This window comes from Acanthochromis polyacanthus, chromosome 16, assembly GCF_021347895.1.
Source record: "Acanthochromis polyacanthus isolate Apoly-LR-REF ecotype Palm Island chromosome 16, KAUST_Apoly_ChrSc, whole genome shotgun sequence".
Lineage (NCBI taxonomy): Eukaryota > Metazoa > Chordata > Actinopteri > Pomacentridae > Acanthochromis > Acanthochromis polyacanthus.
In genome coordinates this window covers 34,101,829-34,129,640 of record NC_067128.1, presented here as the reverse complement: position 1 = coordinate 34,129,640, position 27,812 = coordinate 34,101,829, and the positions used below count along the sequence as shown (strand labels likewise).

Sequence of the window (27,812 nt, the reverse complement as noted above, 5' to 3'; positions counted from 1 at the left end):
TTTAACGGAAATAGTCGATACAAGTTCTGGCTTCCATAACGGAGACAAAAAGATGAAGATGACACCAAAACACTGTCGTCCTGCGGGTCAAACTGGCCTGTTTCAAAGTTTGAAAATGTGGAAAATGTATATTTTCACAGAGAAATTTCTACATTTTCGGGAAATTTTTGAACATTTTTTGGTGCAAAAAAAGAATTGCTAAAAAGAAATGTATAAGAACATTGGGGGGGGGGGGTCAAATAAAATCCAGCTAATTTTGGTTGATTTTTTTTCTGAATGTTCTTTGAAAAATACTAGAACTTTCAGTGATATTTATGGAATCACTTCAGATATTTTTAGGATTTTTTGTTAGATTTTTATTCATTTGGAAATATTTACATTTTTTATTTTTAAAATTTTTATTTCTTGCCAAATTTAGGGATTTTTTAAAATAAAACTCTTAGGGGAAACTTAGGGAATTTTCTTCCTTATGATCTTGCAAATTTTTATAAATTCGGGGAATATTTTGCTGAGTTTTGGGATTTTTTTTCCAGACAAGGGAACAATTTTTTTGGTGCCCGTAAATGTCGACAACAGGAGGGTTAAAAGATGTCGTGTAGAGGACAGATTATGAAATGCAGAGACGGAAAATTGAACCGAATGTGTTATAAAAGTGAACCACAAGGGGAAAAAAAAGAAAGGACGTAATAAATACGCAGCAAATAATTGGAAAAGAATGACATGAGAGAGGAAAGTGTTGATGAAGACTACTGCAGCTCTGCTAATGAGCAAAGTCACGCCTTGGATATGGGATTAGTGTGGTGGTGAAGGGTGTGTGAGTGTGTGTGAGATCCAGATCAGTCAAACCTTCTCCAGCTGCTACACAAAACACGACCGGTCAGCCATTACTGCTCAGCCATATTGTTTTAACAAATCACTGTTATGATTGTCAGAGATCCACCTGAGAGATTGAAAAATGCTTGTTTTACATTTAGTCAAATAAAAATATATAATGTTGGATTATATATTACATTACATGGTGAAAGGCTCCAGGAGGTTATGGTTTTCAGTTTTTCTTCACTGTTGATTTAAGTTTATTATTACTCCGCCAAGGAACGCAGCAGAGTTACGTGAAGATCGGCGTCTGTCCGTCTGTCTGTCTGTTTGTTTGTTAGCAAAATTACTCAAAAACCTACAAATGGATTTGGATGAAATTTTCAGGGAAGGTCAGAAATGACACAAGGACCAACTGATCAGATTTTGACAGTGATGCGGATTATTGTTTCAATCCACGGATTTGCTAAAGATTTCTGTATCATTGCAAGATCGCGGCACGGCATCACTGTAACCATGACAACAAGTGAACACTACATTGTATGTTTCACTGAGTACTTTGTTTCTTTGTGTACTTTTACAAGCTCCTTTGTGACTTACAGTCCTATGTATCACTGTCATGTCTTTTTACCCAAGGAATGCGGATGTAAATTAGCATTGTTGCTACAATCCGGCATATTTGTGCACGGTCACTACCAAATAAAGAAATGAATAAAATAAACACACATCAGCTGCCTGCTGACGATCACATGACTGCAATCCTCCTACAAATCGACCGCTGCGGACTTAACGGAACTTATCTGTCAGAAATGAAACGGCTGAGCCTTGGTGGAGGACTGCGCCATTAAATCAGACTGCTACTGCGATTAACAGACCGTGTTCTTAAGTGTTGGGCCACAATTTGAAAAAAAACTCAGATGAACAGGTTCTTCTCCTAATCAGTGGTAGAGGAGCAAAATCAGCACAAGTAGAAGCATATTCCTACTCATTATGGTTCACTTTATTGCCTCCCGATGAGATATTTGTCTGAGACAAAGGCAAAACACAAGCTGTACTGCAACACAAAACAACACATACTGCTAAAAACACATAAAATACATGACATATATAATAAGTAAAAATAATAAAAAAACTAAAATACAGACATCTGTATGTGCACAACATTTGGCTACCTTCTTTTGGTAGTTGCACCAAACCGCTCACTAATGAGTTTGATAGAGAGAGGGATAAATGAGTGTTTAAAACGGTTGAGTTTGCACAGCAGGATGCTGTACCTTCTGCCTGAATTCAACAGTTTATACTCTGAAACAGGGCATGTGATGAGTCAGACAGAACACCGTTTGCCTGCCTGATGGTGGCCTGTATAAACAAGTCTTGTGGGATGAGCGGTGCAGGGTATTATCAGCAAGCATTAATTTTGAGTCTGTTAAGGAACAACTCTAAGCTAATGACCTAGTAGTGGTACAACAAAGAAGTAATGAGTGCTTTATGAGTAGTAAAGAGCTAAAAGGGTAACAGAATATGAAATGTTGCCTCTTCTTATTAAAGCTGCTACACCAGTCATGTTTGAGCAGTTGTGTTTCTGCTCCTGGAGGCAGGTGTAGGGTGTCACGTTTCTATAGATGAAACCCCTAATTAATAATACAATAATACAGGTTCTATTATTTAAATAGTAGATGATATGTTATTGATAGTGTTATTCGGTGGTGTTACTGTTGGTCTCATTTTAGTTCAGGGCCACATACAGCCTAATTTGATCTCAAGTGACCAGTAAAATCATAACATAACTGACAAATAATCACCACTCCAAATTTTCTCCATTATTTCAGTGCAAAACTGTACATTCTGAAGATATTCACATTTAAGGAATTATCTTTTTACAGAACACTATAAACCTTATGAAATTTCTAAAGATAAGTGCAATTTCAACAATACTATGCCTCATTTTATCATTTACACATTACAAATCACAAAGTATCTTCAAGGCACAAAACATTTAGTCACAGGTATCTCAACAATACGGTATTTTACAACTTGTCAAGATCTAGAAATCATTTTAAATTTACATTGTGCAGTAGTCCTTTTGTGTTTATGTAGTGTTTACAATACATAAAAGCAGGAACTATTCAGGAAAAGGTTCAGTTATCCTCCTGCCTTTTAAATGCATAAAATTTATACAAAAAAAAGCACCAAAATTGTGCCAGTGCATCAGTAATACAGTTCCACTAAACCAAACTGTCGTTCTGAAGCCGTTGACTCACATTATGTTGCACCATGTTCAATGTCTTTAAATATTTTCACAGTAAAGACTCATTTTTACACTTTGCAAAGTTGTCCCGCGGGCCAGATTGGACCCTCTGGCGGCACAGTTTTGGCCCGCAAGCCTCATGTTTGACACATGTCAGGTTGTTTCATACAATAAACGGCACTAAACATCACTGGTTGCATCAAAGCAGTACAGCTATTCCACCTGTTACAATAAGATGCATTAAATACCAGATAAATCGCAAAGATAATAAAAAACTTCACCTGTGATTACAAGTCCATTTGTCCCTCCATCAGTTTCCATTCACCCTCAGAATCCTGCTTCTCTTCAGCATCAACACCAGCAGCCTGAACAAAGCATCTCTCAGCCTCCACTGCTCCGTTTGCTCATTACTACCAGCTCCGGCTTCGTCTCCCCCTCCTCTCTTTTCCAATTCACACATTTATTTTTCTATTCCAGCTCCCTGTGTCACCCTCAGCTGTTTGAGTTCACACCATCTTCATTTCATTTTCCAACCATTAAACCGTGCTGCTTTAAAAACAGAACTTGCCTTTTTGAGCAACGGGACATAAAATTAGTCCAGACACACTTTTTTTTCCCCCAAACCAAAAACACAGACACACCAGCAAACCCACCTGTATAGGGGTTCCTCCTTTGCTTCCGGGGCCAAATCCTAATCGCTTTAACAGGCATGATGTTATCTGGCAACTACACCGCTGCAAACATGGCCCAAAGTTTGGCACCCATGAAGCACTATTTCACTGCCTGCATCAATTCCAGGACTTCACATGCCGACACTCCCACACATGCATCACCGTCGGCAACCTCTGTGCCGCCTCACTGCACGCGTGAAGAGCCCACACGCACATCGGCCAATCCAAAACCTGTCATGAAGAAAAAGGGGGAGTGGCGCATACAAGGGAGCCCCAACACGGTGACCCACGAACCCTGAGGTTGCTACGGTGACGCGATCGCTATCTGCCAGAGGGCTGCTGTTGCCGGGGCGATGCAGCTCGGCCCGTACACTCTTGTAACGGGTCCTCGGGCCCCTTTCAGTTATCAAGTCGGGGTCATCGGCACAGACGCAGGCAAGCGCACACTTCAGAAATAGGCTCTTTGTGGGGTTAAGCTGCTGAGCAATCGAGCCTGAAGGAAGGTTTCATTTGATGGTTTGGTGAAGGAGGGACCTCGCTCTTGTTTCAACACTGGAAGTGGAAGAGCAAGCAGACAAATGACGCTTTGAACTGCAACTAGGGATAAGCCGATTATCACCCAGGTTGATTATAGTGGCCGATATTTGGTTTTTTTATTGACATGTACACTGATCAGCCACAACATGATGACCATTGACAGGTAAAGTGAATAACATCGATCATATCGGTACTATGTGGTGTTCTGTTGGAAAACCTTGGATTTTGGCATCCATGTTGATGAGATTTAGACAATCAAATAAACCCAGAACAAATACACTCCTACATGCAAATGGAAATCCCAAATTTCTCTCCAGAAAAATGCACCCCACGACATCATAAAAACAAACAATCAGGAACATCTTGAGGAACATGACAATCACCAAAGATGTTGATTTGACCTCCAGACTTCTGAAAGCCCATTCTGATCAACAGGATGCAGTGGAACAAGTTTGATTCCCACAAGCCCCATTGTACAACCCAGAGTACCCAAAGTCCTGGTCCAGACCCCATAGGACACCCTGAGAGGTCCTCTGGTCCAGACCCAATGGTTCAGACCACATAAGGGGGACCAACACAGTATTAGGCAGGTGGTCATAATGTTATGCCTGATCAGTCTACATTATTATTGACAGATGAAATGTTTTTCTGTGGAAAAACTGTGACAACTAAACAAGAAACAAAAGCCGTTGCCACAAACCAAAAAGCCAGCTATTTTCACCGTGGCAAAAGGCTATGCTAACAGCTAGCAGCTAAGTTATTCAATTCAAATAGGAAGGTAGAAGAACCCAAAAATCCAAAGTTGCTTTTGGATTCCCTATGAACAAGCAGTAGGCGACGGTAAAAAAAGAACCAAAGGAAACCTTTAACAGGAAGGTAAGAGATACCTCCGACAGGTTCAGGGTAGCTGGCCATCTACCTCCACCAGTTGGGGTGAGAGTGGAGATGAGGAGGTAGGGATTGTTAGAGGGAAGCCACTCTGAAACAGATTCTGGAAAATAGTAACTAAAATGCTTTAAGATATGGACCTTAGTGGACAATAAAAGTGATAGAACACTGAAATATGAGGAAAACTGAAGAACAGCAGGAGAACAACTGATCAATTTCAGTCAATTCCACATAAACAAAGATTATTTAATTTCTCCTATTTCTACTTTACATATTCTGGTTCTCTGTCACATGCTGCTAAAATTTCAGATTTAATGTATATTGGTTCCAGATATCTATGATCAGTCTTTCTTGATTACCAATAATCTGCATCGATATCGGCCCAGGAAAACCCTCAGTCGATCCCTAATTGCCTCTAAGATCAATGAGTTTTGCGCCATCTCACTCTCTTAGCCCATAAACGCCCCTCCCCAAACACCTTAAATGCAGCTTTCTTCACTATTTCACCCCTCTTCTTAAAGTCTTCATGTTCTCTCTCGACTTCCTGACCTTCCTTCCCATGAAGCAAAAGTCAGGCTTCATCAGACAGAAGAACTAACATGTGGTTGACTCTTGCAGCTACATCTGTCTATCTCTTCCGTATCATTTAAGTTGTTATCCCTATAAAAGTAACCCCGTCCTGTGTTTAAAGGCAATTATGTGTGTGAACAAATTTCAGCAGCGGTGTTTACATTGTTTGCCTTAATCATAACCTGTGAGGCATGCGGAAACATTTCGGCTAACCCTTTCCGCAGACAAATTCATCACTGCTGCTCTACTTTTCCAATCCGGCAGGAAGCAACGGTGAGAGACGTGTCACATCCTGCGGCTGGATGAGGGAACAATCGCACAGAGCCGGTCTGACGGAGGCGATTGGACGAGGCAGCTGTCCGATTAAGAGCGTTTCTTTGGGTTTTTTTTCCTGAGGTCCGAGTGTGCTGTCAAAGGTCTGAGGTGAAGGGAGGATGGCGACAGGGGCAGGAAATGGAACAGGATGGAGCTAACAGCGCCATCTCCCACAGGATGCTGGGAAATGTATGGCTGACAAAGGGGTCGTTTCGCGGTAAATGGTCTGAAGTGTGGACAGGGAGGAGGTTGACTTAAATACTAGGACCAGATAGAAGTAAGAGGTGAACTTGGTGGTGTTAACCCTTTGAACCCCAAAACACACTGGTGGGATTGACAGACGAGTTACACTGCCGTTCAAAACATTTGGAGTCGCTTAGAAAGGGCCTCATTTTTGAAACAAAAGCTTTTTTCCCCCCAGTGCAGATAACATAAAATGAATCATAAATCCACTCTAGACATTGTCAATGTGGTAAATGACTATTCTAGCCGGAAACAGCTGATTTTTAATGGAATATCTCCATAGGGGTACAGAGGAACATTTCCAGCAACCATCACTCCTGTGTTCTAATGCTACATTGTGTTAGCTAATGGTGTTGAAAGGCTCATTGATGATTAGAAAACCCTTGTGCAGTTATGTTAGCACATGAATAAAACTGCAAGTGGGTAACCTCAAAGTTTTGACATTTAAAAAAAAAACAAAAAAAAAAACTACCAAACTTACCAAAATTAATATCCGGATACCGCCGTAGCGAACGAATACTCAGGATATTCGGGTCCAGCCCTATTATTAATAAGAGCTACCAGCTGTAAAAACAAATTTCTGGCTTTCTCATGGTCCTTCAACTACTCATCCATGACATGATGTTCAGTCATAAAACTTCAAACTAAATCTAAGCTTAAAATTTTCATCTGAATAACCCTATTCTGCATGTCTCATTTAAAAATTTACTAAAAATAGATCATTTGCGCTAACAAGATTATGCAAAAAACAAAAAATTCTCAACTCTTCAGTACAACTGTGAAGCCGTTAGTGATTCGGCTGCGACCAACAGCCACGTGATAAAAATTCAGGGATTTTTTTTGACTTAACTGGATTGAACTGCAGGTTGTGTTTACAGAGAGCAAGTAGAAGACAAATTAAAAATGGAAATAGTAAAATATCTATTGTATGCAGAGTTACCATTTTATTTTCACAGTATCGGCAACACATGCGGCCATTTGGAAAAATCTTGCATGTATTGACTCCAGGCGATTTCACTTCTTGCAAATTAATAACCAAAGAAATTCAACTTTGTTTTTCATTTTTTATGATTTACGACATTAAAACTTTGTTATACGGCCTCAAAAAAAAAAAAAACATGTTATGACTGTGTTGCTTCCAGAGAGCTGCAAGACTTTATATTCCAGTGAAAAAGTCAGGAAAAACCAAAAACTACCAGAAACTGATTGGCTGTGGAAAGGGCTAAAAAGAAAAGAATGCATGTACAGTAACCAACAAGAATGCTTTATCTGCAGACTCACACCAACAATCTTTTGTTCTTTCTTTAAATGCATCACTGTCCTCCTTTTCACACAAATCATCGCCACTTTTTCTGTCTTGCAAGGCTTACATGTAAACAGTCTAGTACGTGCGAAACGCTAAAGAGCTGTTGCCACAACTGCGAGCGTTCACAAAAAACACCAACACATGCACGCAATCCCACAAAGAAACATTTTCATTCTTCATGCATTCCTTCTTCTCTTTCCTCTTATTTCCCCACATGTCTTCACTTCCCCGTACCTAAAAAATCCAGAGTTGGAAGAAGAAATACACACATGACAATGAACACTTAGCAGGAAAAGACCCACCAGCAAAATCAAAAAAGAACTGAACAACACAGAAACCTCTAGACCTCCAGATATGTATGCTGAACAGACTGAGTAAAGCCGAAGATGTTTTCAGACGTACATACGCTCTGAGCTGCTCGTGGACTGAAAACGCTGCCACATAGGCTGCTTTGCATCTTAACCGTCTTCACTGCAGACCTTGAGCATAGGATGCCAGATTCACACTCCACACAGCTAATGTACAAGCAGATAGTGGTGACTAACCTGGTCCACGTCTTCACAATGTCGACACGAGACGCAAACAAGATGCCGTAAAATAATTAAATGTGCAGCGATAATGACTGTTTATTAAAGTCGACTGCGCTTTACAGCTCATGGCTATCATTTATCTCTATCAAGGTCCACTTAGATAAGAAATTAAATCAAAGAAGAGACGGGAACTTCATAAACAGCACCCAGTTTCGCCAGAGTGACACCAGATACAGTCAGACACCTGAGGGAAAAGAGGCACAGAAACTAAACATGATCTTCCTCTTAATGTACGCTACCATTCAAAAGTGCAAGATCATTTTGAAATGACCTTAATTTTGAAAGAAAAGCAGTTTTTTGCAATGGAGATTAAATTAATATGGAGCAACTTTAATTAATTTAGAGCAACTAATATTTTACCCTCCTCCACTTTATATCCTCTCATTTCCGCTCGCTGCCCATCGTGGCTCCCTCTTGTCTATTGAGCCACTGAGCCCGGACGGTTGTTGAATGGTCAGCATGCTGAGAAGGCTGAAGGCTGGCCAACACTGCCTGTGTGCGATTTAAAGTGTACAACTGTGCCGGTCTGCCAGAAGGAATTAGCCTCTGTTTTTCCCTCTTTGTTGTGCGTCGCCTTGTCAGCTTGAACGGCATTGAGATCGGTCCAAAATACACTTTTTTTGGTAGAAAAGGAGGAGGGGAGGATGAAGAGGGGAGATGTGCTAAATACCGGGCTGACTGAGTTGGACGTTAAGTCGAAGAAAGAGCACAAAGAAACGAGTCGCTGTCGTATTTTCTGGTGTACAGTATACACTACTGTTTAAAAGTTTGGGGTCATCTAGATAAATTTCATAGCCTAGCCGCGCTAGACAACCCACGGCAACGAATTTAATTCTCTGCCAGGGTGGGTCTAGTTACCCTCCATAAGGCTCGAGGCTGGATTCTCCTAAAACTGGCTGGACGAATCACCATGAAGTGTAGAGTCAGAAGGTGGGCGTAACTAAGTGACGACAGAGGCGCGATAATTCTGACAGAAACAACCAGAAACAACTAGTCTAGCCGCGCTAGACAACCCACGGCAACGAATTTAATTCTCTGCCAGGGTCGACAACAAAAACGACAACAGTCGTTGAGCTCCATTAGCACTGACTCTGAATAATCTTTCAGTTAACATGTCTGTAATATACTTGAGCTTCACCCATTGACTGTATAAATAAGGCTTCACTGAACTACCGTATCCTCCGATTTCCGGCGCTCTAGGAGCCTATTCATTGCGTTGGTTGTATACCTACCCAATTGCTGCAGAGTGATTTGATAGACAACCTTTTAGCCCGCCTCCCTCCCTGTCGAGCATGCCTAGACTCTTGCGTCTTCAGAGCATGGGTCTAGCGCGGCTAGGCTATAAATTTCATGTTTTCCATGAAAACTCACACTTTTATCCATGTGCTAACATAACTGCTCAGGGGTTTCCTAATCATCAATGAGCCTTTCAACAGCATTAGCTAACACAATGTAGCATTAGAACACAGGAGTGATGGTTGCTGGAAATGTTCCTCTGTACCCCTATGGAGATATTTCATTAAAATCAGCTGTTTCCAGCTAGAATAGTCATTTACCACGTTAACAATGTCTAGATTGGATTTACGATTCATTTAATGTCATCTTCACTGGAATAAAATGCTTTTATTTCAAGAATAAGAACATTTCTAAGTGATCCCAAACTTTTAAACGGTAGTACACATGTAGTTTAAAAGCACCACAGTGAAATTGGTATCAAAAGTAGCCTATTTAATCCAAGATATGGCATTTCAGATGAGCTCATGGATGACAAAAAGGATAAGAAAAGATGCAGGTGACTAACAGTGCAGAGGTCAGAGGGAGAAAGGGCAGCTTGAAGGGAGAGTTTATGGTAAACAGAAGCTAATAACATCCTAATTGGTCAGGGATGAGTGTGCTGGAGAGAGCCAGGCTCTTCAGGAAAACAGCTGTCTTTGTGGCTTCTTAAGGCCGGGGGCGGCAGGTCGGACGAGCTCCTTAACCCGCTCTAAACACACACATATGCGCGCACACACACACCCCCCTGTCTCTTCACCATATGGGAACCCAGCCCAGCAGCCTTTCATGTGGTTGTGGACTCGGTATGGGAGGGGAGCAGGGAGGTGACACCAGCAGCTCTCCTCCTCCTCGTCTCATCCCTTTGTTTCAGCTCAGGACTTGCACAAGTCGGGGTTCACATTTTTCTGTCAGGGGTTTGAAGCAACAGAGCGGTTTGCGGGTTTGGAATCGACCCCGATAGTTTCCCGTTTTCGCTGCCAGAGTTTGGGCGGAGCGCTCTGGGTGTAGTTGACTAAGTTTTGCCACATGTGCGGTTAAGCAATTAAAGGTCGCACCCCGATACTCTGAAAGCCTTTTCTGCCCTCTTCACTCTAAACACTGATGTAATGCATGTGGACTGGCATTGTCTAGTTCTGGAATTAATCATGTAGCTTCTAACTACTTCATAAATACGTCCATAAAGGGAAAAACACCCTGAAAAAAAAGCAGCTTTTGCATTAAATAAAATGACTTGTTTTATACCGACAGACTCACCTACTGCATTTAGAATTACGCTGAACTACACTGTAAAAAATCTGATCTTTTTAAACTTTTTTTTATATTTTCAAAAATGTTTTGTTTTACTGGTTTACTCTAAAAATTCCAGCCAAGTATCAGTAATGTTAACATAAAAAATGTGCATGTTCATGAATGGATATTTGAACCCTTACAGTTTTTCACTGTAAAACTACACTATTTTTACTGTTTAAATCAGTGAAAAAAAGTTTTGTTCATTTTATTTCACAGATATTTCCACTATATTTGGTGACTAAAAAATGATAAATTTTAATCTTTTTTTTTAACCAGTTTTACAGATTTTCATTGTTTTGTTAAAAAGGAAATAACTAGCAAAAGAAAAAAATGATAGATCATCAAATTACACTTTTAAAACATTTTTCTACTCTTAAATTTAAAAAGTTATTTTCCAGGTATTTGTTATTTAAAAGAAACGCTAAGTACAGTAAAAAAAAAAAAAAAAAAAAAACATTAAATGTAATTTATGTTATTTTACAGGTTTTCCCCGTTAGCAACTGGTAAAATCGCAGTTAAAAAAAAAAATCTGAATTTCCATACTGATTGTATAAAAACAACATGCAAAAACAGGCCAAAACTGTATACAATGTCCATGTCAAAAATTTGTTTTTTTGTTTTTTTTAACAAATAGCAGTTATTCATCATTTTAATCCCCTAAAAATACAAATATCCGACATTTTTTATTTTTGCATTTACGTTTATGGTTTTTGAACGTTTCAACAGATTTTTCTGGGACCTTTGCTGTCAGATTTTGTGTCTTTTTTCCAGAATCTTTTTAACAGTGTTTTCTACACTGTACCATTTTTTTACAGTGTAAAAAGTCCAATTTCACATGTGGCGCTGCCCATTTCGGCCTCTCTCCCTTCTCTTTTAATCCCTTCTCCCCATCACTCGCTCTCACACAGAAGCCCATTGTATGAGCTCACGTCTACCAGCAACTCATGAAACATCGTAGCTCCATAAGTCACATGTTCACCCACTTCCACTCGCTTAACTCTCTGCTCTCCGGGTTTTCCTTGTGGGTCACTGGGACGCAGTGAATGAAATCACGTCAAAGAATGTGGATTTTAGTTTAACTGTAGCAGATGCAGTGTTGGATTTCCAAAGCTGAAATACAGTACTGTTCAAAAGTTTGGGATCACCGAGACAATTTCATGTCTTCCATGAAAACTCATTTTTACCCATGTTGAAGGGTTTAGTTCAGGCAGCTGGACTTATTCTTGTGATCTTGAAGACGTTTCAAGTCAACGTCTTCAAGATCACAAGAATAAATCCAGTTGCCTGAACTAAACCCTTCACCTTAAGATGACCTAGACCACCGAGAACCTTCAGACACTTTTATCCATGTGCTAACATAACTGCACAAGGGTTTTCTAGGCATCAATGAGCCTTTCAGCACCATTAGCTAACACAATGTAGCATTAGAACACAGGAGTGATGGTTGCTGGAAATGTTCCTCTGTACCCCTATGGAGATATTCCAGTAAAAATCAGACGTTTCCAGCTAGAATAGTCATTTACCACATTGACCATGTCTAGACTGGATTTCTGATTCATTTCATGTTATCTTCATTGAATAAAACTGCTTTTCTTTCAAGAATAAGGACATTTCTAAGCGACTCCAAACTGTTGAACGGTAGTGTATGTTTGTAGCGTGTTTGCTTAGGCACACCCTCAATTACAGTATATATACAAACATGGTTGTGTTTGGGGAGTATCATCAAGACTAAACAGGTCTCGATGATGCGTTTCCTAGTTTCTACCTTATTTAAACGAGAAGCAGTTGAAGATAAACTGAAAAATAAAGACAGTAGGAGTTAGAAGACGAGATGTCATAACAGACAAAACGGCAAAATAGGAAATAAAACGGCTGGCTGCAGAACAAAGAGCAGACTTATTCATAAATGATTGATAAAAGAGAAAGATTGATGGATTTCTCTTTTCCCTCGCTCAGCCCTGGGGGATCTGACATTTCCATCCAGACCACTCATCACAGCCTCTGTCTTCCCACAACAAAGACCCTCAGTCTCATCTCCAGACTTCCAGGGGGAAGCTCTGAGGCTAAGAGGACCGGTTCACCCCCCCCCGAGACCGAGACTCCTGACCGGGCTTATTAACCTGCCTCACAACCCCGACTTCATTCAGGACCCCTGAGCCTCCAAGTTTTTCCAAACAGTCCCAGGAGGCTGGCGGTGGAGTGGAGGTGGGGCCCTGACAGTCGGAGGCGCAGCTGATCGGGGGAATTCAGCTCAGTTCTTAGAGACAGTAGGGGAACGCTGTTGGGGTTGAGGGTGCTTAACTGAAAAGAGAAGGGGTGGGGGCTTTTTCTTTTATGTGGTGCAGCCTTGTTAGTGCTGCTGTGGGCCTCACAAACGCCAACGGATCAAACGGAGGAGGGATTTTTGTGTGTGTATAAAGTACATGTATAAAGTTAAGGATCCTTGGAGGTAGGCAGTGTTTTAAAAGGTGAAAGGAATTGGGTAGAGATGAGTTGAGGGAGTCAGAAGCAGAATCTGAATTGAGGTTTACATAATTCTGTAATGTGTCCAAAATGACTTGAAAATGATGCAGAATTACAGAAAACTTCCACAAATGATCTGAAACAGCAAACATTTGTTCAGAATGACATGGAAATATTCTAAAATGACTGGAAAAATATCCAAAAATCAGTCAGAAATCTGTTAGAATTCCTCTCAGATAATTAAAAATGATCCAGAATGACTGAAAATTTGCAGAATGACACTAAATTTGTTCAAAATGACTCAAAGTTGGTTAGACCGCTCTGCTTCCAAACCCTTCAGTTCATGGTTCAAGTAATTCGACATTATCTTCAGTTTTCTGTCTAATGAGCTGCCAATGGATTATCTGGCAACCACCAACTAAATAAACCTTTTCAGCCTTACATAAATACACTGCACAAAATCTACCTTTGTTTATTTGAATCCAACACACACACACACAAAAAAGCTTCAACCTGCCTGGAACCATAGCTCCGATCAAGTGAAGCAGAACAAATGAGTCGTCGGACTCAGATTACACCCCAAACACCACAACTCAATACAATGGAAAAATACTCTGCAATATGAAACACGCATGCAGAAAACAGGCTAAAATCGCTTTGAGGTAGGAACCAGATCCTTCAGTCCACGGTGAATCCAACACGAGTGAAACTGCCCACAGTGGCATCAGCACAGGTGGCAGGTGCACAATAATAGTTACCTGATACCTTAATATCACAACGCTGTTCCATGTCCTACAGCTGAAACCTCAGATCCATTCTGTGTAACAACTAACTTTAGATATCTCTGCTGGAAAATAAGCCTTGAACCCTAAATGTCGTGTGGAATGCGTTACCCCAGTTCCATTTTCTTACGTTTAATTCAGGGTTGAGTGATCGAGGATAATTTAATATATGATTTGCTTTCTGGAATAATTGTACAGCTGCTGCAATTTAATAAATGTAATTAATTGAAGTCGAGATTTTCCTAAACTGTACCTGAAATGAGCAAGATCATGACGGTTGTGACACAATTACAACAGTGCTCACTGGATGCAGCAAAATCCTGAATAAACTGATGTGAATTCATGCATTCTTAATTACATTCTTCTTCATTCATACACCGATGAGCAACAACATTATGACCGCTGACAGGTGAAGTGAATAACATTGATACTATGTGGTGTTCTGATGGAAAATCTTGGGTTTTGGCGTCCGTGTTGATGAGACTTAAACATCGTCCCAGAACAAAAACACTCCTTCATGCACTGCAGGAAAATGTCATCCACCACATCACAAAATATCAAACATTAAGGAACATCTTGAGGAGCATGACAATCGCCCAAGATGCTGATTTGACCTCCAAAGTTCCTAGACCCCATTCTGATCAAGAATCAACAGGATGCAGTGGAACAAGTTTGATTCCCAGAAGCCCCACTGAACAACCCAGAGCACCCAAAGATCCACTACCAACATCCTGGTCCAGACCCCATAGGACACCCTGAGAGGTCCTCTGGTCCAGACCCAAAGGTTCAGAGATTTTTTGACCACATAAGGTGGACCAACACAATTTTGGGTAGGTAGTCATAAAAGTACGCCTGATCTGTGTATATTCCTTTCACACAAGTCAAAAATTTCCTTTAAGAGGGTTCACAATCTGTACATCTTCTAAAATATTAACTTGAATCATACATGTCATTACTCCCATTTCACCAAACCAACCTTCAAAGAGTCTGGAAAAACATGGATGTAAGCTTCAACTCCAACCATGAGGCGGCAGTTCTAGTTTTTCTTTATTTTTGTTGCATAATCTTTTGCCATTATGTGATTTGACATGAACGTCAAACACTGCCACGGACTCTTGGCAAACAAGAACGTTACTGAGATTAGGCGTCACACCCACAAACAGATCTGGGCAACAGTTGAACCAACGATCGGTAAAATAAAGTAACAGCGATTAAATTTCCCACTAATTGCTGAGAAAACGCCAGCGTGTGAGCAGCACGAACACTTCGGAAGCTTTGTTGTACCTGCATCACTGGGCATCTGGCAACTTTTGTAAAGAAGAAAATAACCCGGGGCTGAGGGAACACACCTAATCAAACAGCTATAATAGGAACTCAGTCTCTCTCCGCACACAGGAGAAGGTCAAAACCACAGCTGAGTCAATACGCCGACACATCAGATGGCAGTGGCCTTAAAAGCACACGGGCAGGATCATGACCAAAAGGCTGGACCGTTCAAATCGAAACCCTTTACTTCAACATTTGCAGTAATACCTCTGAGCAAGGCACTTTTTTTTAGAAAAAGAGGAGCCAAAGTAGTGCTGGGAATGTATTTAGCCAGCAAAAAAAGCATGTTTATATTTATAACCTGACCCTGTATAGATCTGCTGACCAGCGCAAACCTCAATGTGTGACACAGAAACACTCCAAGCCAACAATAGCAGCAGCTAAATGCCAATGTGGTCATAATACGAGAGCACCACTCACTCACAGCAACTTTGATTATGTTTTATATTACATAACAAGCTCAAATGTCACGTTTAAGACTCTCTGAAGAAACATGTCATTACCGATATCCACAATTAAACATCTCCACACCCAACTTACTTATAAACCAACGGGTGAGACGCAGGTACAGACAAACAGGCTGCTTCCTGCCGTATATTGTCTTATTTCAGCTTCTCCTGCAGCCTCCATCGTTGGGCAGCAACAGGAACGGGCGTGCAGACTCCAGCAGGGCTTAAGGAGATTAACCATTCTGTAGCCGTATGAAATAATATTCCTCATAATCCCCATCACTGACTCCGAAAATCCCGTCTCACTGTGTGGCATGGGAGGGCCGCTGTGAATGTGCTCTCTTGTTCTTTTGAACGCACACACACATGTACAAACCGTAAAAACGCACACATCTGGACAAAACAGCTGGATTGTTAAAAGAAGAGTCCGGCACACGCATGTGTGGGATTACATTGTTTTGTGTGTTAGATTTGCGCTCGTCGGTGGTTGGCATGCACAAAAAAAAGGCAGTTACAAATACAGCGCTTCTCAAAAAAAAAAATTATATTTCCCCACTTAAATGCTTAAGACCATCAAAGTCATTTAAATATTAGAAAAAGATAACCAAAGCAAACACAAAATGTAAGTTTGCAAATGATGATTTAATATTTTAAGCGAAAAAACCTATCTGGCCCGGTGTGAAAAACTAATTGCCCCCCCCCTTGTTAAATCATGAATTAACGGTGACTAATCAAACATTTTGGAAAGCGAGTTCAAATTCCTGACCGCACCAAAATCTGATTACCTCCAGACCTGTTCAATCAAGAAATCCCCTAAATAGAACCTGTCTGACAAAATGATGTCAGCCAAAAGATCTCAAAAGCTGCAACAAAATGCCGCGATCCAAAGAAACTCAGGAACAGATGAGAAATGCAGCACAAGGTGTCCTCAACCTACGGCGTTTCATCATTACGTGGAACTAGTTGGCGAGCAGAGCGGACAAATACATCATCACACGGTGCTATAAAACATTCGTTGGTTGTATGCTACATTCACTAACTTTTTGCCCTTCATTACGGATCCCAAGCATAAGTCAGACTCTTCTGATGGAGTTCTGACTTACGGCGAAAATCGACTTGCATTGGGCCGTAGGAAGGGAACTCAGACGTAAGTCAAGGACCGCCTGTAATTGACATCCATCAGCGTAGAAAGGGCTACAAAACCCATTTCTAAAGCTTTAGGACTCCAGAGAACCACGGTGAGAGCCATTACCAACAACTGGAGAAAACATGGAACAGTGGTGAACCTTCCCAGGAGTGGCAGACGTACCAAAATCCCCCCCCCAAGAGCACAGCGACGACTCATCCAGGAGGTCACAAAGGAATCCAGGACAACATCTAAAGAACTGCAGGCCTCCCTTGTCTCAGTTAAGGTCAGTGCTCATGACAACTATTAGGAAAAGACTGAAAAGTGGCATCCATGGCAGAGTTTCAAGGCCAAAACCACTGCTGACCAACAAGAACATACAGGCTTGTCTTACAAAGATCTCAGTGATGCCCAAGACTTTTGGGAGAATATTCTATGCACCGACGAGACAAAAGTTTAACTTTTTGGAAGGTATGAGTTTCATTTTGAATATTTTTTTCCATTAATAAATAAAATCATCACTTAAAAACTGCATTTTGTTTACTTGGGTTATCTTTGTCTGATATTTACATTTGTTTGATGGTCTTAAACATTAAAGGATGGAAAATATGCAAAAAAAAATAAGAATTTGAGACGGGGGCAAATACTTTAAGTGCATCAGTAAATTCTCTTGCAGGGTGTTACTAATACGACAGTGTTGCGACATGTTCAGCTGGAGAGTCAGACACACTGTCTCTCCGTTTCCTCAGCCTTTTGTACAAAACAGCTGTTCTGATTTGGGAAAGTTCAGCCCTTTGCAAGTGTAAAGCTCTGTGGCTTTTGGAAGACTGAATACGTGCACATGCTGCATCCAGTTAGATCTGATCAGCCGTCGTCGGGCAGGCAGCCAGAATTATTGGCTTTTAGCTGCTGCATTAATCAACGTTAATTAAGCTAATCTAATTAACTTCCACAGACTGTAGCTGCAACTGAAAATGAGATGAGCAGCAGAAGATGTGAAACGCTGCTTCATCCTGATTGTTTCACATCAGCAGTATCGTACAAGTTTGACCCAAAGGAATGAGTAAGAATGTTATTCAGAACTACAAGGTTAGCAGGCTCAAAGTACAGGTTTAATAAGCATAAGTTCCCGTGTATTTAGCTAAACTACAACGTCACGGCTCACAGGGAGATGTCATGAAGGTTTGTGGTGTTTTGTACTCACAAACCTTTGAAGAGAACAGCTTGAACAGAGAACATTAACCACAAAAGAAAAAACTAAAATCAACTGCTTTTTTTTTTTCTTACACATGATAACAATCAGCACCATCTATGAATGAAGAGCTTCCCAACAAAAATGAAAATCTAAATAAAAATAGAATACTAAAAATGTTGGAATAATATAACTTTATAAACCTGCAAAAAATAAATAAATCTAAAAATGGCAAATATCTGAAATAAATATTTTTTAGCAGATCAATACAGTAAGTGTCATTTTATGGCCACATATTGTATAAAAAACAAAAGCATAAAAATGAGTAAAAAATAAAAATAATATGAACTGCTTTGCCCTGATGTTTGTACACTAATCACATAAATTAACACCTTTTGAATGCAATTTTCTTAGTTATTCTCTGTAATTTAACAGAAATAGGGAAAATCTGTAAAATAATAGTAAATAGTTTGTGAAATTACAGGCAAAAAGGGTTGAAAAATGATTTTTTTTTTTTAGAGTACGTGTTGTCAACTTTAATATTTGCTCGTAAAAAAATAAGGAGAGATTTAATGGGGTCTGAACTTAAATCAGGGCAATATTCATTTATTTACACAAGAAGCAAAACCTGAGTTCACAGGTTATACAATATCCACCGCTTAGCTCCAGTTCACTACACCCACAGACAGCTACTGTGTAGGTTTACCAATACTTCCTTTTTAATGAGACTGTAATAGGCAGCGTAATTATGATCCCACAGTGCTGCTTCTAGGCTATTAACTTGCTGTTTATCCAAGTTATTGGTCTGTTTGAGTGTCAACAGAAGCGTGCACATGCTGCAACCAGTCCCTGAAATTCATTTTTTCCCCTCGAGCAACTTCCCCATTTAACAGACCACATAAGAGCCATAAATGCGCTGCCGTTTACTTTGCAGCACTGTGTGTGTGTGCATGTACACCACCAGTCAAAAGTGTGGACATACCTTCTCGTTCAATGGTTTTTCATGACTATTTCCATTGTAGATAGTCTTGATGCCTTCAATGAGAATCTACAAAGTAAATAGTCATGAAATTAAAGAAAAAAAACATTAAATGAGTAGGTACGATGCAGAAGAGTTGGAAGATTTCTGTGCTGCTTTTGACACTTGTCCACAAAGACGAGCAGAGCAGGAGGGTAGAGATGGAACACATGTGAAACAGGTTAATAAAAGCTAAGGAGGAGGAGGAGGACACAGAAGCAGAGTATGCTGTTGCTGTACGAGCGCACACCTGCTTCTCACAACTCCTCAGGGTTCATGTGGGCTGAAAAACGTGGCAGAGATCTCTGGATAAACATGTGCAGACAACACAACGCTGAAAGAGGCCAAGGGCTGCAGCGGTGTTTGTATCACGGGAGATACTGATGGATGGAAGCTTTGAGAGGCACGAGTGAGTTAAAGTGAGCATCTGCACACACAATGAGGTCTCTGTGGACGAGACGGACGGCTGAAGCTGCTACAGAGGAAGATTCAGTAGTCGACGGGGATTCCTGCGAGGAGGACGTCATATTTCATTGTGACAGACTTTCTAAGAAACAACACATGCTCACACCATGCAGTGTTCTGGAGAGTCGGAATAAGACGAATGATGAGCCAGAAACTAGCTTCAGGTGAGAGGAGGAAAGACAAAAGCTTCACATTGTGGCCTGTTTGTTCTGAGTAATTAATAGACAAATTAGCACAGCCAGTAAATCGACTCAAACTCACTTAGAAAGAAAGGCAGTTTTTTCAATGAACATTAAAGGAATCCGAAAACGAAAAAGCAATCCAGTTTCCACAAAACATGAAATTGTCTGGGTGACCTCAAACTTTTCAATGATAGTGTAGGTCAACTTTTACTCATTTAGAGAAATTTTGACTAATGTAGGGCAACTTTAACTGATATGGAGCAACTTTAGCTAAGATAGAGCAATTTTTAATATAGAGCAACTCTAGCTAATTCAGAGCAACTTTAACTCATTTAGAGCAACTTTACCTAATAATATCAACTTCAGCTGATAGAGCAGCTTTAATTCATGTACACCACTGTTCAAAAGTTTGGGGTAGCTTAATGTCTTTATTTTTTGAAAGAAAAGCAGTTTCCCCCCCCCCCAATGACGATAACGTCAAACTAATAATGAATGAAATGGTCTGGGTGACCCCAAACTATTGAACGGTAGAGTATGTCAACTTTAACTCCTTTAGAGCAATTTTAACTAACATGGAGCAACTTTAGCTAATATAGAGGAACTTAAACTATTATAGAGCAACTCTGGCTCATTTAGAGCAACTTTACATAATACAGAGAGCAACTTTAACTTATTAAGAGCAACTTTATTCAATATAGAGCAGCTGTAACTAATGTAGAACGACTAACTCATGCAGACCAACTTTAAATAATATAGAGCAACTTTAATTCATGTACACTACTGTTCAAAAGTTTAAGCTCACTTAGAAATGTGCATTTTGTAAAGAAAAGCATTTTTTTCCCATGAAGATAACATTAAACTAGACAATTCCCGCACACGGAAATCGTGGGAGGGGCTCGGGCCGGGAGGCCGTCGGGCCCTCGCGCGACCTCCAGGAGGGAGAGGCGTGTTTCGCCATTTTCCGGGCCGTGGCAGGCTTTTATTTTGAAATTATGCTGTGCTTTTATTTTGACAGGCGGAGACAGGAAGATCTCAGCTGGTGAAAATGTGGATTGGAGTTACTGTAAAGGCTGTGTCAAGCAGAGAGGTTTATGTTAGCTGTAAAATGAAATTTGTGTTCATATCCTATGCATCACCTGGGGGCTAAGCCCCCTGTCCTTAAAACCAAGTGACTCCTCCGTGGCACTGTAGCAGATGGTCTGAGAGGGTTTTTTTGTTTTTTGCTCAAGCCAGGGGTTTTTGGAGCTTCTGTATGGAAAACCGCCCTATTAATGAAAATAGGACAGTGTCTCTGTCTTTCTACATAAGCACAAAAGTATGATGTTACATTTTCGGAAAAAACACAGATACACATCACGGTATTGTCATGAAAAAATACACATCAAAGCAGAATTTCCAGATACACATACATTTTAATTTTAACAACTTTCAACATATGTACATAAATATTATTTTGATCACATTTTTGTTAAAACATGTAGTCACTATAACCCGCAAGCATGGGAAAAAACCCCAGAACAACATTGTGTAGTGGGGAAAAAAAACCAAGAAATCTGTGAAGGTTTCAACTGAAGAGTGAATTTTGCTTGGGAGTAGTGAGTGTTCTTTTTCTGTCGAAAAGAAAAAAACAGGCATTAGTTCAGTTGTATTAAACTGACTTGACTTTATATATGTTAAGCAAGTGCGAATTTCTATTGTATGTTTTTACCTGAAACATCTCTCCTCATGGCTGTGAAGCAGATACGGAGCTACAACCGTTACCGGACCTATACAGGCCATCGGCCGACATTGCAGCATCACTGGTCACTTGATGACAGAAAGTGGAGTCTGAATTCTGAAATTACATGATGAAACAAGCACATTTGTACACATTAGTTTGACATGTTGCATGAATGGAGCAAATCTCTGTGTTGAACATTTTTTCTTACCTGAGACATGTTTGTAGGCAGGTTCTGGAGATGTTCCAGAGGAGTGGATGTCTGGGAAAGGGGGTTGTGGGTGGGGTGGTGGTTCTTGTGAGTGGACTACCTGCAGAGAGAAGTGGTGTCAATTTAAAGAATTCAATTCTTTTCAGGGAACAGGGGATGTCTGTGCTGGATACCTGGGTGTCAATTTAAACGCATGAATGTGTTATATTAAGATGTATGAAGATTAAAATGGAGGCGATAAACTCACGTTGTAATCATCGATGTCAGGGATTACGTAGGGACTGTCCAGGTGGGTTCTCTATGGATTTGGGCTCTCCAAACGCTTTGTGGACTGGAGTCTTCGTTCTGTAGTCTGAGATAAAACTAACTGAGCACATTACATGGGAAACAAGCAGAAAATTGTATGATGTGTTCTTACCCGAGACATGTTGTTCTACCTGGCAACGTCATCTAGCTCTTCCTGGGGGATCTCATGGTGTTTCCAGTCGAGCTGAGAGAGACAGTCTCTCCAGTGTGCCCTTGGTGTGAGCCTCTTAAATTCTCACATTAACTGAGGTTACTTACCCAACAGAGAGGTAATATTCCTCAGTTGCTGAGGATTAGAGCACCAAGGTCTATGTCTCCGGATGCTGCCTAACTCGGGGTTCCGGTCAACCGCAAAGGGGCCAGGGAAAATCATACTTACCCCTTTGAACTATATACAGGCCGCGTGTTGGGTGGTTTGTGACGCTTCAGTCAGTCAAAATACAGTAGATGGGACTGTGATAACTATAGTAACTTTGGAGAACACCTGACTGAACACATTTCTCTGGCTGAGAAATATAGATGTGATCAATCAGAGTGTTCTTGTCTGTGGTAGACTCATGAACCAATTGCGTGTAGCCTCTGGACAGAAATGCATCTCTGATGCTTTTGTGACCTCTGGAAAGGAGGTCTTCATTGAAGTCACCACAAACAACAATGGGTTGGTGATTCATGAGCTCCAATGTGTCCAAGAGGGTGTTGAGGCTTTGCAAAAACCTTAGCAAAGCATAATTTGGGGGTTTATAGACAGTCGCTACAAGCATTTTGACTGGCGCCTCAACTTTGACGGCCAAACACTCCAAACCCATGACATGCGTCCATCTAGGAGCCTCTGCAGTCAACGTGTTTTTGTAATATATAGCCACTCCACCACCTGCCTTTGCTGCCATGTCTGAACCTGAATCGTAAGATTCCGGTCTGCTACGTTCAGACATGGTGTATCCTTCCAGATGAAAGGATGGAGATACAGGGGGCCCTGACAGATGCGTCTCGGTAAGACACAGCACATCTGCCAACCTGAGTTCGGGATGCGCCCTCAGGTCCACAATGTGAGATGGAAGCCCTTGTGTATTGTGGTGGATGACTGTCACGGTGTTGCGGGGTCGGTCAGTCAGCTTCCCAAAGTTCAGCAGGGGAGTAACGCCCTGGAAACTGGCGCTGCGCATGTCCCGCAAAGCTGTGGTGATGGTGGGGTCCGCGTAGATCTTCTTTTCATCAAAGTCTGTGATGGTAAGACCTTGAAGAGATGTGGTGCGGCTGAGTGCAACGTATGCCATGCCTGGCTGAAACACGCGTTTCAGGCTCACCACAGCCGACGTCACCGTCATGCCTTGCACTTTGTGGGCCGTACACGCAAAAGCTAGCTTGATGGGGAACTGGCGTCTAACTACTCCGCCTTTGCGACCGAAGCTCTCCTCGGATCTCTCGATGTAGACCAAGTCGTCCGTGGGGCCCAGCAGCTTCTTTCGCAGAGTCTGTCCTGCTGTGGGGTTGTCCAGCCGGAGACCAAGAAGTCTCACGGCTTTGGGATCATGGTTGTCGGTCACCATGGTGAAGATGGTCCCGAATGTCCCGTTGACGAGTCCATCTTCTACGTTGACATTCCTGATCAACATGATGCGTGCTCCTTCACCAGCCACTATGCTGTCAGGCAAATCTGTTTTTGTGCCGGTGACATTTTGCACGGGGACCTTCCTTCCTGTTGTAACGTCCTTTCGAAAATCTTGTGCCACGATGGTGATCTGTTGTTCAAGCAGGGAACTCACAGCGTCTGCGTTGTGACTGTCCACCTGCTTGTTCGTGGCAAAGACATGGAGCGTTTCTCCTCGAAGGTCCTTACCGTCCGAGACGGCCCGTAAGAGTAATTCGCGGTCCGCGAGACTCAAAGGATCCTCCTTGCGCTTGACTCGCAGTCGGTTGAGGAGTTCGGCAAAAGCGCGGTCATCTTTCTGCCGCATGATTTCCGTAAGGTTGACAATGGAAAAGTGATCTCTCCAGAGATCGAACTCCGTATCTTCATAGACGCAGAGCGGCTTGGCCCTGCCCAGCGGTGGTAGCTGGTAAAAGTCGCCGACTGCAAGAATGGAAACGCCGCCGAAAGGTCTGCGGTTTCCCTTCAGCTGCTGGAAACGCCAGTTGACGTAGGCAAACAGCTTCTTGGAAACCATGGAAATTTCGTCGATGATGAGAATCTCAACGGAAGACAATGACGCTCGAAGTTCGTCAAGTGCATTGCCGAGGCCCTGGTATGGCGGCTCCAAGGACCTAGGAAGCTTGAGGACAGAGTGCAACGTTTTGCCCGCGATGTTGAAGGCTGCTGTGCCTGTGAAGGCCGTCAGAAGCACAGCTGGCTGGGACATGTCAGCCATGTCTCGGAATCTGGGGAGCTCCCGCAGAATCCTCGTTGCTTCCTCGTGAATGCACTTTATGACGTGGGACTTACCACATCCAGCTCCACCTGAAACAAAGTAGTGAAACGGTTCTGGATTGTGGCCCCACACACGCTGAAGGCACCATTGCCGCACAGCATAGAAGATGCATGCCTGGGTCTCGTTCAGACTCTGAAACATCTTCCGGACAAAGTCCGGACTCAACCGAGGCACCTCGATCCTGGGAGCTGGTAAGCTAACGTCAAAGTCCGGGACGGCGTCCTCTTCGTTGTCCTCCGTGACAGTTTGTCGCAGGTTAAGACACTCCTGTCGGTCAACCTCAACTTCGGGTGCAAAGGAGTTCCAAGCGTTGAGGACTGGACCTTCCTCGACGCGTTGGAGTGCCTTGTCCATGCCTGCGCCTTTTTCCTCGTACCGCTTCTTGTTATTGTCCACGATGCGCTTCACATCAGGACGAAATTTGTAGAAGTCTTCGTACGCGGTACGACCTCCGTCGTTGAGCTGGTGGTCCGATCGGTGTGGCAGGTACAGCTTCAGAAGCCGCCTGAAGTGCTTCTCTGGTGTTTTGGTCTCTGAGAAACGCGCGAATCGGATGACTGCTTCTCTTCCTGCTGTCCTCTTGGCAATGTAGCCTTTGTTGTCGCGGAGGGCAATCGCACTGTTGCGTTGAGCGTGCTGTCCGTAGATTACCCTGTAGTCCGACGCAAACTCGGCCAGACACATTCCCTCGAACTCACGAGTCTGTGGTCTGAACAGGTACTTGTCAGGTACCCCCATCATCCACACCTCCTCGGACTCGGGTGCCATGTCGTTCAGCCGACTCATGGGAAGACTCATCTTCATCCCGTCTTCGTCCGTTGACAGGAAGATGACAGACCTGGAGCACTTTTTCAAAGGGAGGCTGCACGTGCGAGCCACCGCTTCCTGGGCGCTTACCTCTCTGTGCTTCGCGTAGGCCTGCATGATCCTCCTCATTTCCTGCTGCTGGTTGAGGTCGGACTCCCTCGCCGTCTTTACGACCGACTTCAAGAATTCGGTCATTTCGTGCTCCGGCTTGGTCATGTACGACATCATGTACATGGCGCAACTGTACTCGTCCAGCACGTACTGGATGTCCATGTTGGCGTTCCAAGCGCGGAGAAGGTCTGGGTTGTACGCATTGACCCAACAGTCGTTTGGATGCCGCTTCAGCATTACCACGCTCCCGCTGGTCAGTTTTTCGGCGCAGTTCATGTAGATGTCACGCTCCAAGTTGCAACGCTGGAGGAGATCTGACAAGTCCTTGAATGAAGCCTTTGGATCCATAAGGAGTTGTCTGAGGTGCTGAAGCTTCTCCTTGGCGTCCTGCTGCTGCCTTTGGATCCGTTCTCTCCGTGCCTGTCGGACCACTTCCTCTTCCTCTTCCTCTTCCTCTTCCATCTCCACTTCGCACTCGCACGGATTCGTGATCCAGGTGTTGTCAAATGGCAGCTTGGGGAAGCCAAAACGACAGACTACGTTGCCCTTCTTGCACGAAAAAGAGTGGCTCTTGCTGTGGACCTGAACTTCCGACACAATTTTGTGGAGTTCTGGGTCCTCCTTGGGGTCAGGCATCTTGCAGGAGATGTAACGGTCGATGTACTTGCAGACAACTTGATCCAAGTCCTCGCCGTACACAGGGGCGTCTTTGACCCACACTAGCATGTGGATGTGTGGGCTTCCTCGAGCCTGAAACTCCACACGGTAAAAATAATCCTCCACCTCGCCGATTGGTTGCGCTGGTGAGAGAATGAGGTCTGCCATAAGCGCATTAACCCGATGGTGAAACATTCGCATGACTGTGACGGGGTTGCTGCGCAGGATGTCGCACTTGGATTTCCAGTCCAGCTGTGAAAAGTCAGCAAGTGTCTGACCTTGCTGTGCTTTGATGACCTGAATGACTTCAGGCCATCTCATCTCTGCCGCTGAAAAAGTCACAAAGAAGGTGGGCTTGCCGAGTTGCCTCAGCATCGCGTGCAAATCCTTTAGGCTTTTGTGCCAATATGCAGGCGTGCCTCTCAGAGGCTGCATGAATCGCAGGGCCTCTCTGGCCTGAATTAGGCGCTCCAGCTCTTCTTTGTTTTGCAGCATGGAGTTTTTCACGACACGCCCGTCACTCGTGCGTTTCCTTCCTTTGCGCATTTGGATAGACATACTGCCCCTTGCAATGTTTGTCTCCGACACAAACTGCGCAAAAAAAAGGTAGCTTTGGTCCTCGGCAAAGCGAGTGTCCGCTCCAAAAAGTCTGGCGTTAAAATACCTGCTGGGTGAAAGCTTGATGGGACGGTCTTCATCCAGTGTGTTCTGTCCCGTGGGAAACTGAACGGGGAAGGCCATGGCTTCCAGTTTGGGGATTGCAAAAAATCCCACAGGTTTGTTGCCTTGAGCAGGGGCAACGCTGAAAATGCCATCACCGTAGGAAAGAATTTCCTGGGCGATGTCTGGTGGCTGCATGCAGGTGTCCAGTGCAAGTCCAGGTCTTAGCTCCTTCTGCCGTTCTGTGGTCGTGTTTGCAGCCGAGTTGGCCTGGAGTGGTTCAGTGCAGCTGTCACACGCTTGAAGCAGCTCCTCGTCTGGGATGTCATCTCCCCGCTGTGATGAATCTTCATCGTTGCTGTTGTCGTCGTCCGAATCCTGGAGTAGGTATTGGAACGCAGCCTCCTCGTCTATGGTTACATCTGTGTACTCAGAGTGTTGCTCTCTGAGTTTTTCCAGGGCTGTCAGCATCTTCTTCACGTTGACCATGTAAAAGTGCTGGTGGCCTTTGAAACGTATGTGGCGCTTCAATTTCACATGCAGTAGCTGTGCTTCGGTGCGGGGACGTGGAAGACTGTTGACGACGCTTTCCACCTCTGATGGAACACATACAACAGCTCCGTGCACTGCTCGCTGCTGTCCTTTTGGCAAAGCGATAATCTTTGCGAACGGCAATACTTTGGCAATGAGCTGTCTTTCCAGCACGTTGAGTTGGTCCAGTTCCGGGGGAATGGGTGCTAATTGCAAATTGTTTGCTACTGCATGTGTCGGGATTCTTCCTCTGCTGAGGTGGCTGTCGCAGTTGTGGCAGATCCACTCCTGCAGTCTCTCTGGTGGCAGAGAGCAAGGGGAGGAGCACTCGGCAGCACAAACATGAACGTAGCTTCCGGTCAAGCAAGCTTCTGCCACTTTAACGCTGGTGGAGTATTTGTCTCTCTTACAGAGCTTTACTTGATTTGGAAACATCGTCCTGTGGCAGACTGTGCAGACGTATGTAGGTCCATGACTGATGGTGTTACGAAATGCTGCTATTGCTGCTGTCATCAATGTATTGACTGGCTGGCAAGGGGTACGAAGGTGTCGATACTTCCTCATGATGCGCCGTGCATTCTGCCACTTGTAACGCTGTTGACAAGAAAAACTGGCCAACTTACGTTTTTTCAGCAGG

The 27,812-nt window shown here is 42.9% G+C and overlaps 2 protein-coding genes across 8 annotated transcripts in view; both read right to left on the bottom strand.

The window, feature by feature from the left end:
- nhsl1b (NHS-like 1b) overlaps positions 1 to 27,812 on the bottom strand; it is a 159,287-nt gene that overhangs the window by 106,282 nt on the left and 25,193 nt on the right. Inside the window, exon 1 of one of the 7 annotated variants that reach the window (XM_051960547.1) lies at positions 3,343 to 3,397. The exons of the other annotated variants lie outside the window; for them this stretch is intronic. Coding sequence (XP_051816507.1) covers positions 3,343 to 3,382 — 40 coding nt within the window. The 5' untranslated portion in view covers positions 3,383 to 3,397. Of the gene's footprint in view, positions 1 to 3,342; positions 3,398 to 27,812 lie in introns of those variants that run through there. 7 annotated transcript variants of the gene reach the window in all.
- On the bottom strand, positions 21,142 to 27,739 carry LOC127537664 (uncharacterized). The gene is made up of 4 exons (XM_051960543.1): positions 21,925 to 27,739; positions 21,678 to 21,777; positions 21,458 to 21,583; positions 21,142 to 21,359 (listed from the first exon to the last, which is right to left on the bottom strand). The coding sequence occupies exon 1, from the start codon at positions 27,737 to 27,739 to the stop codon at positions 22,409 to 22,411; it is 5,331 nt and encodes a 1,776-aa protein (XP_051816503.1). The 3' UTR covers positions 21,142 to 21,359; positions 21,458 to 21,583; positions 21,678 to 21,777; positions 21,925 to 22,408.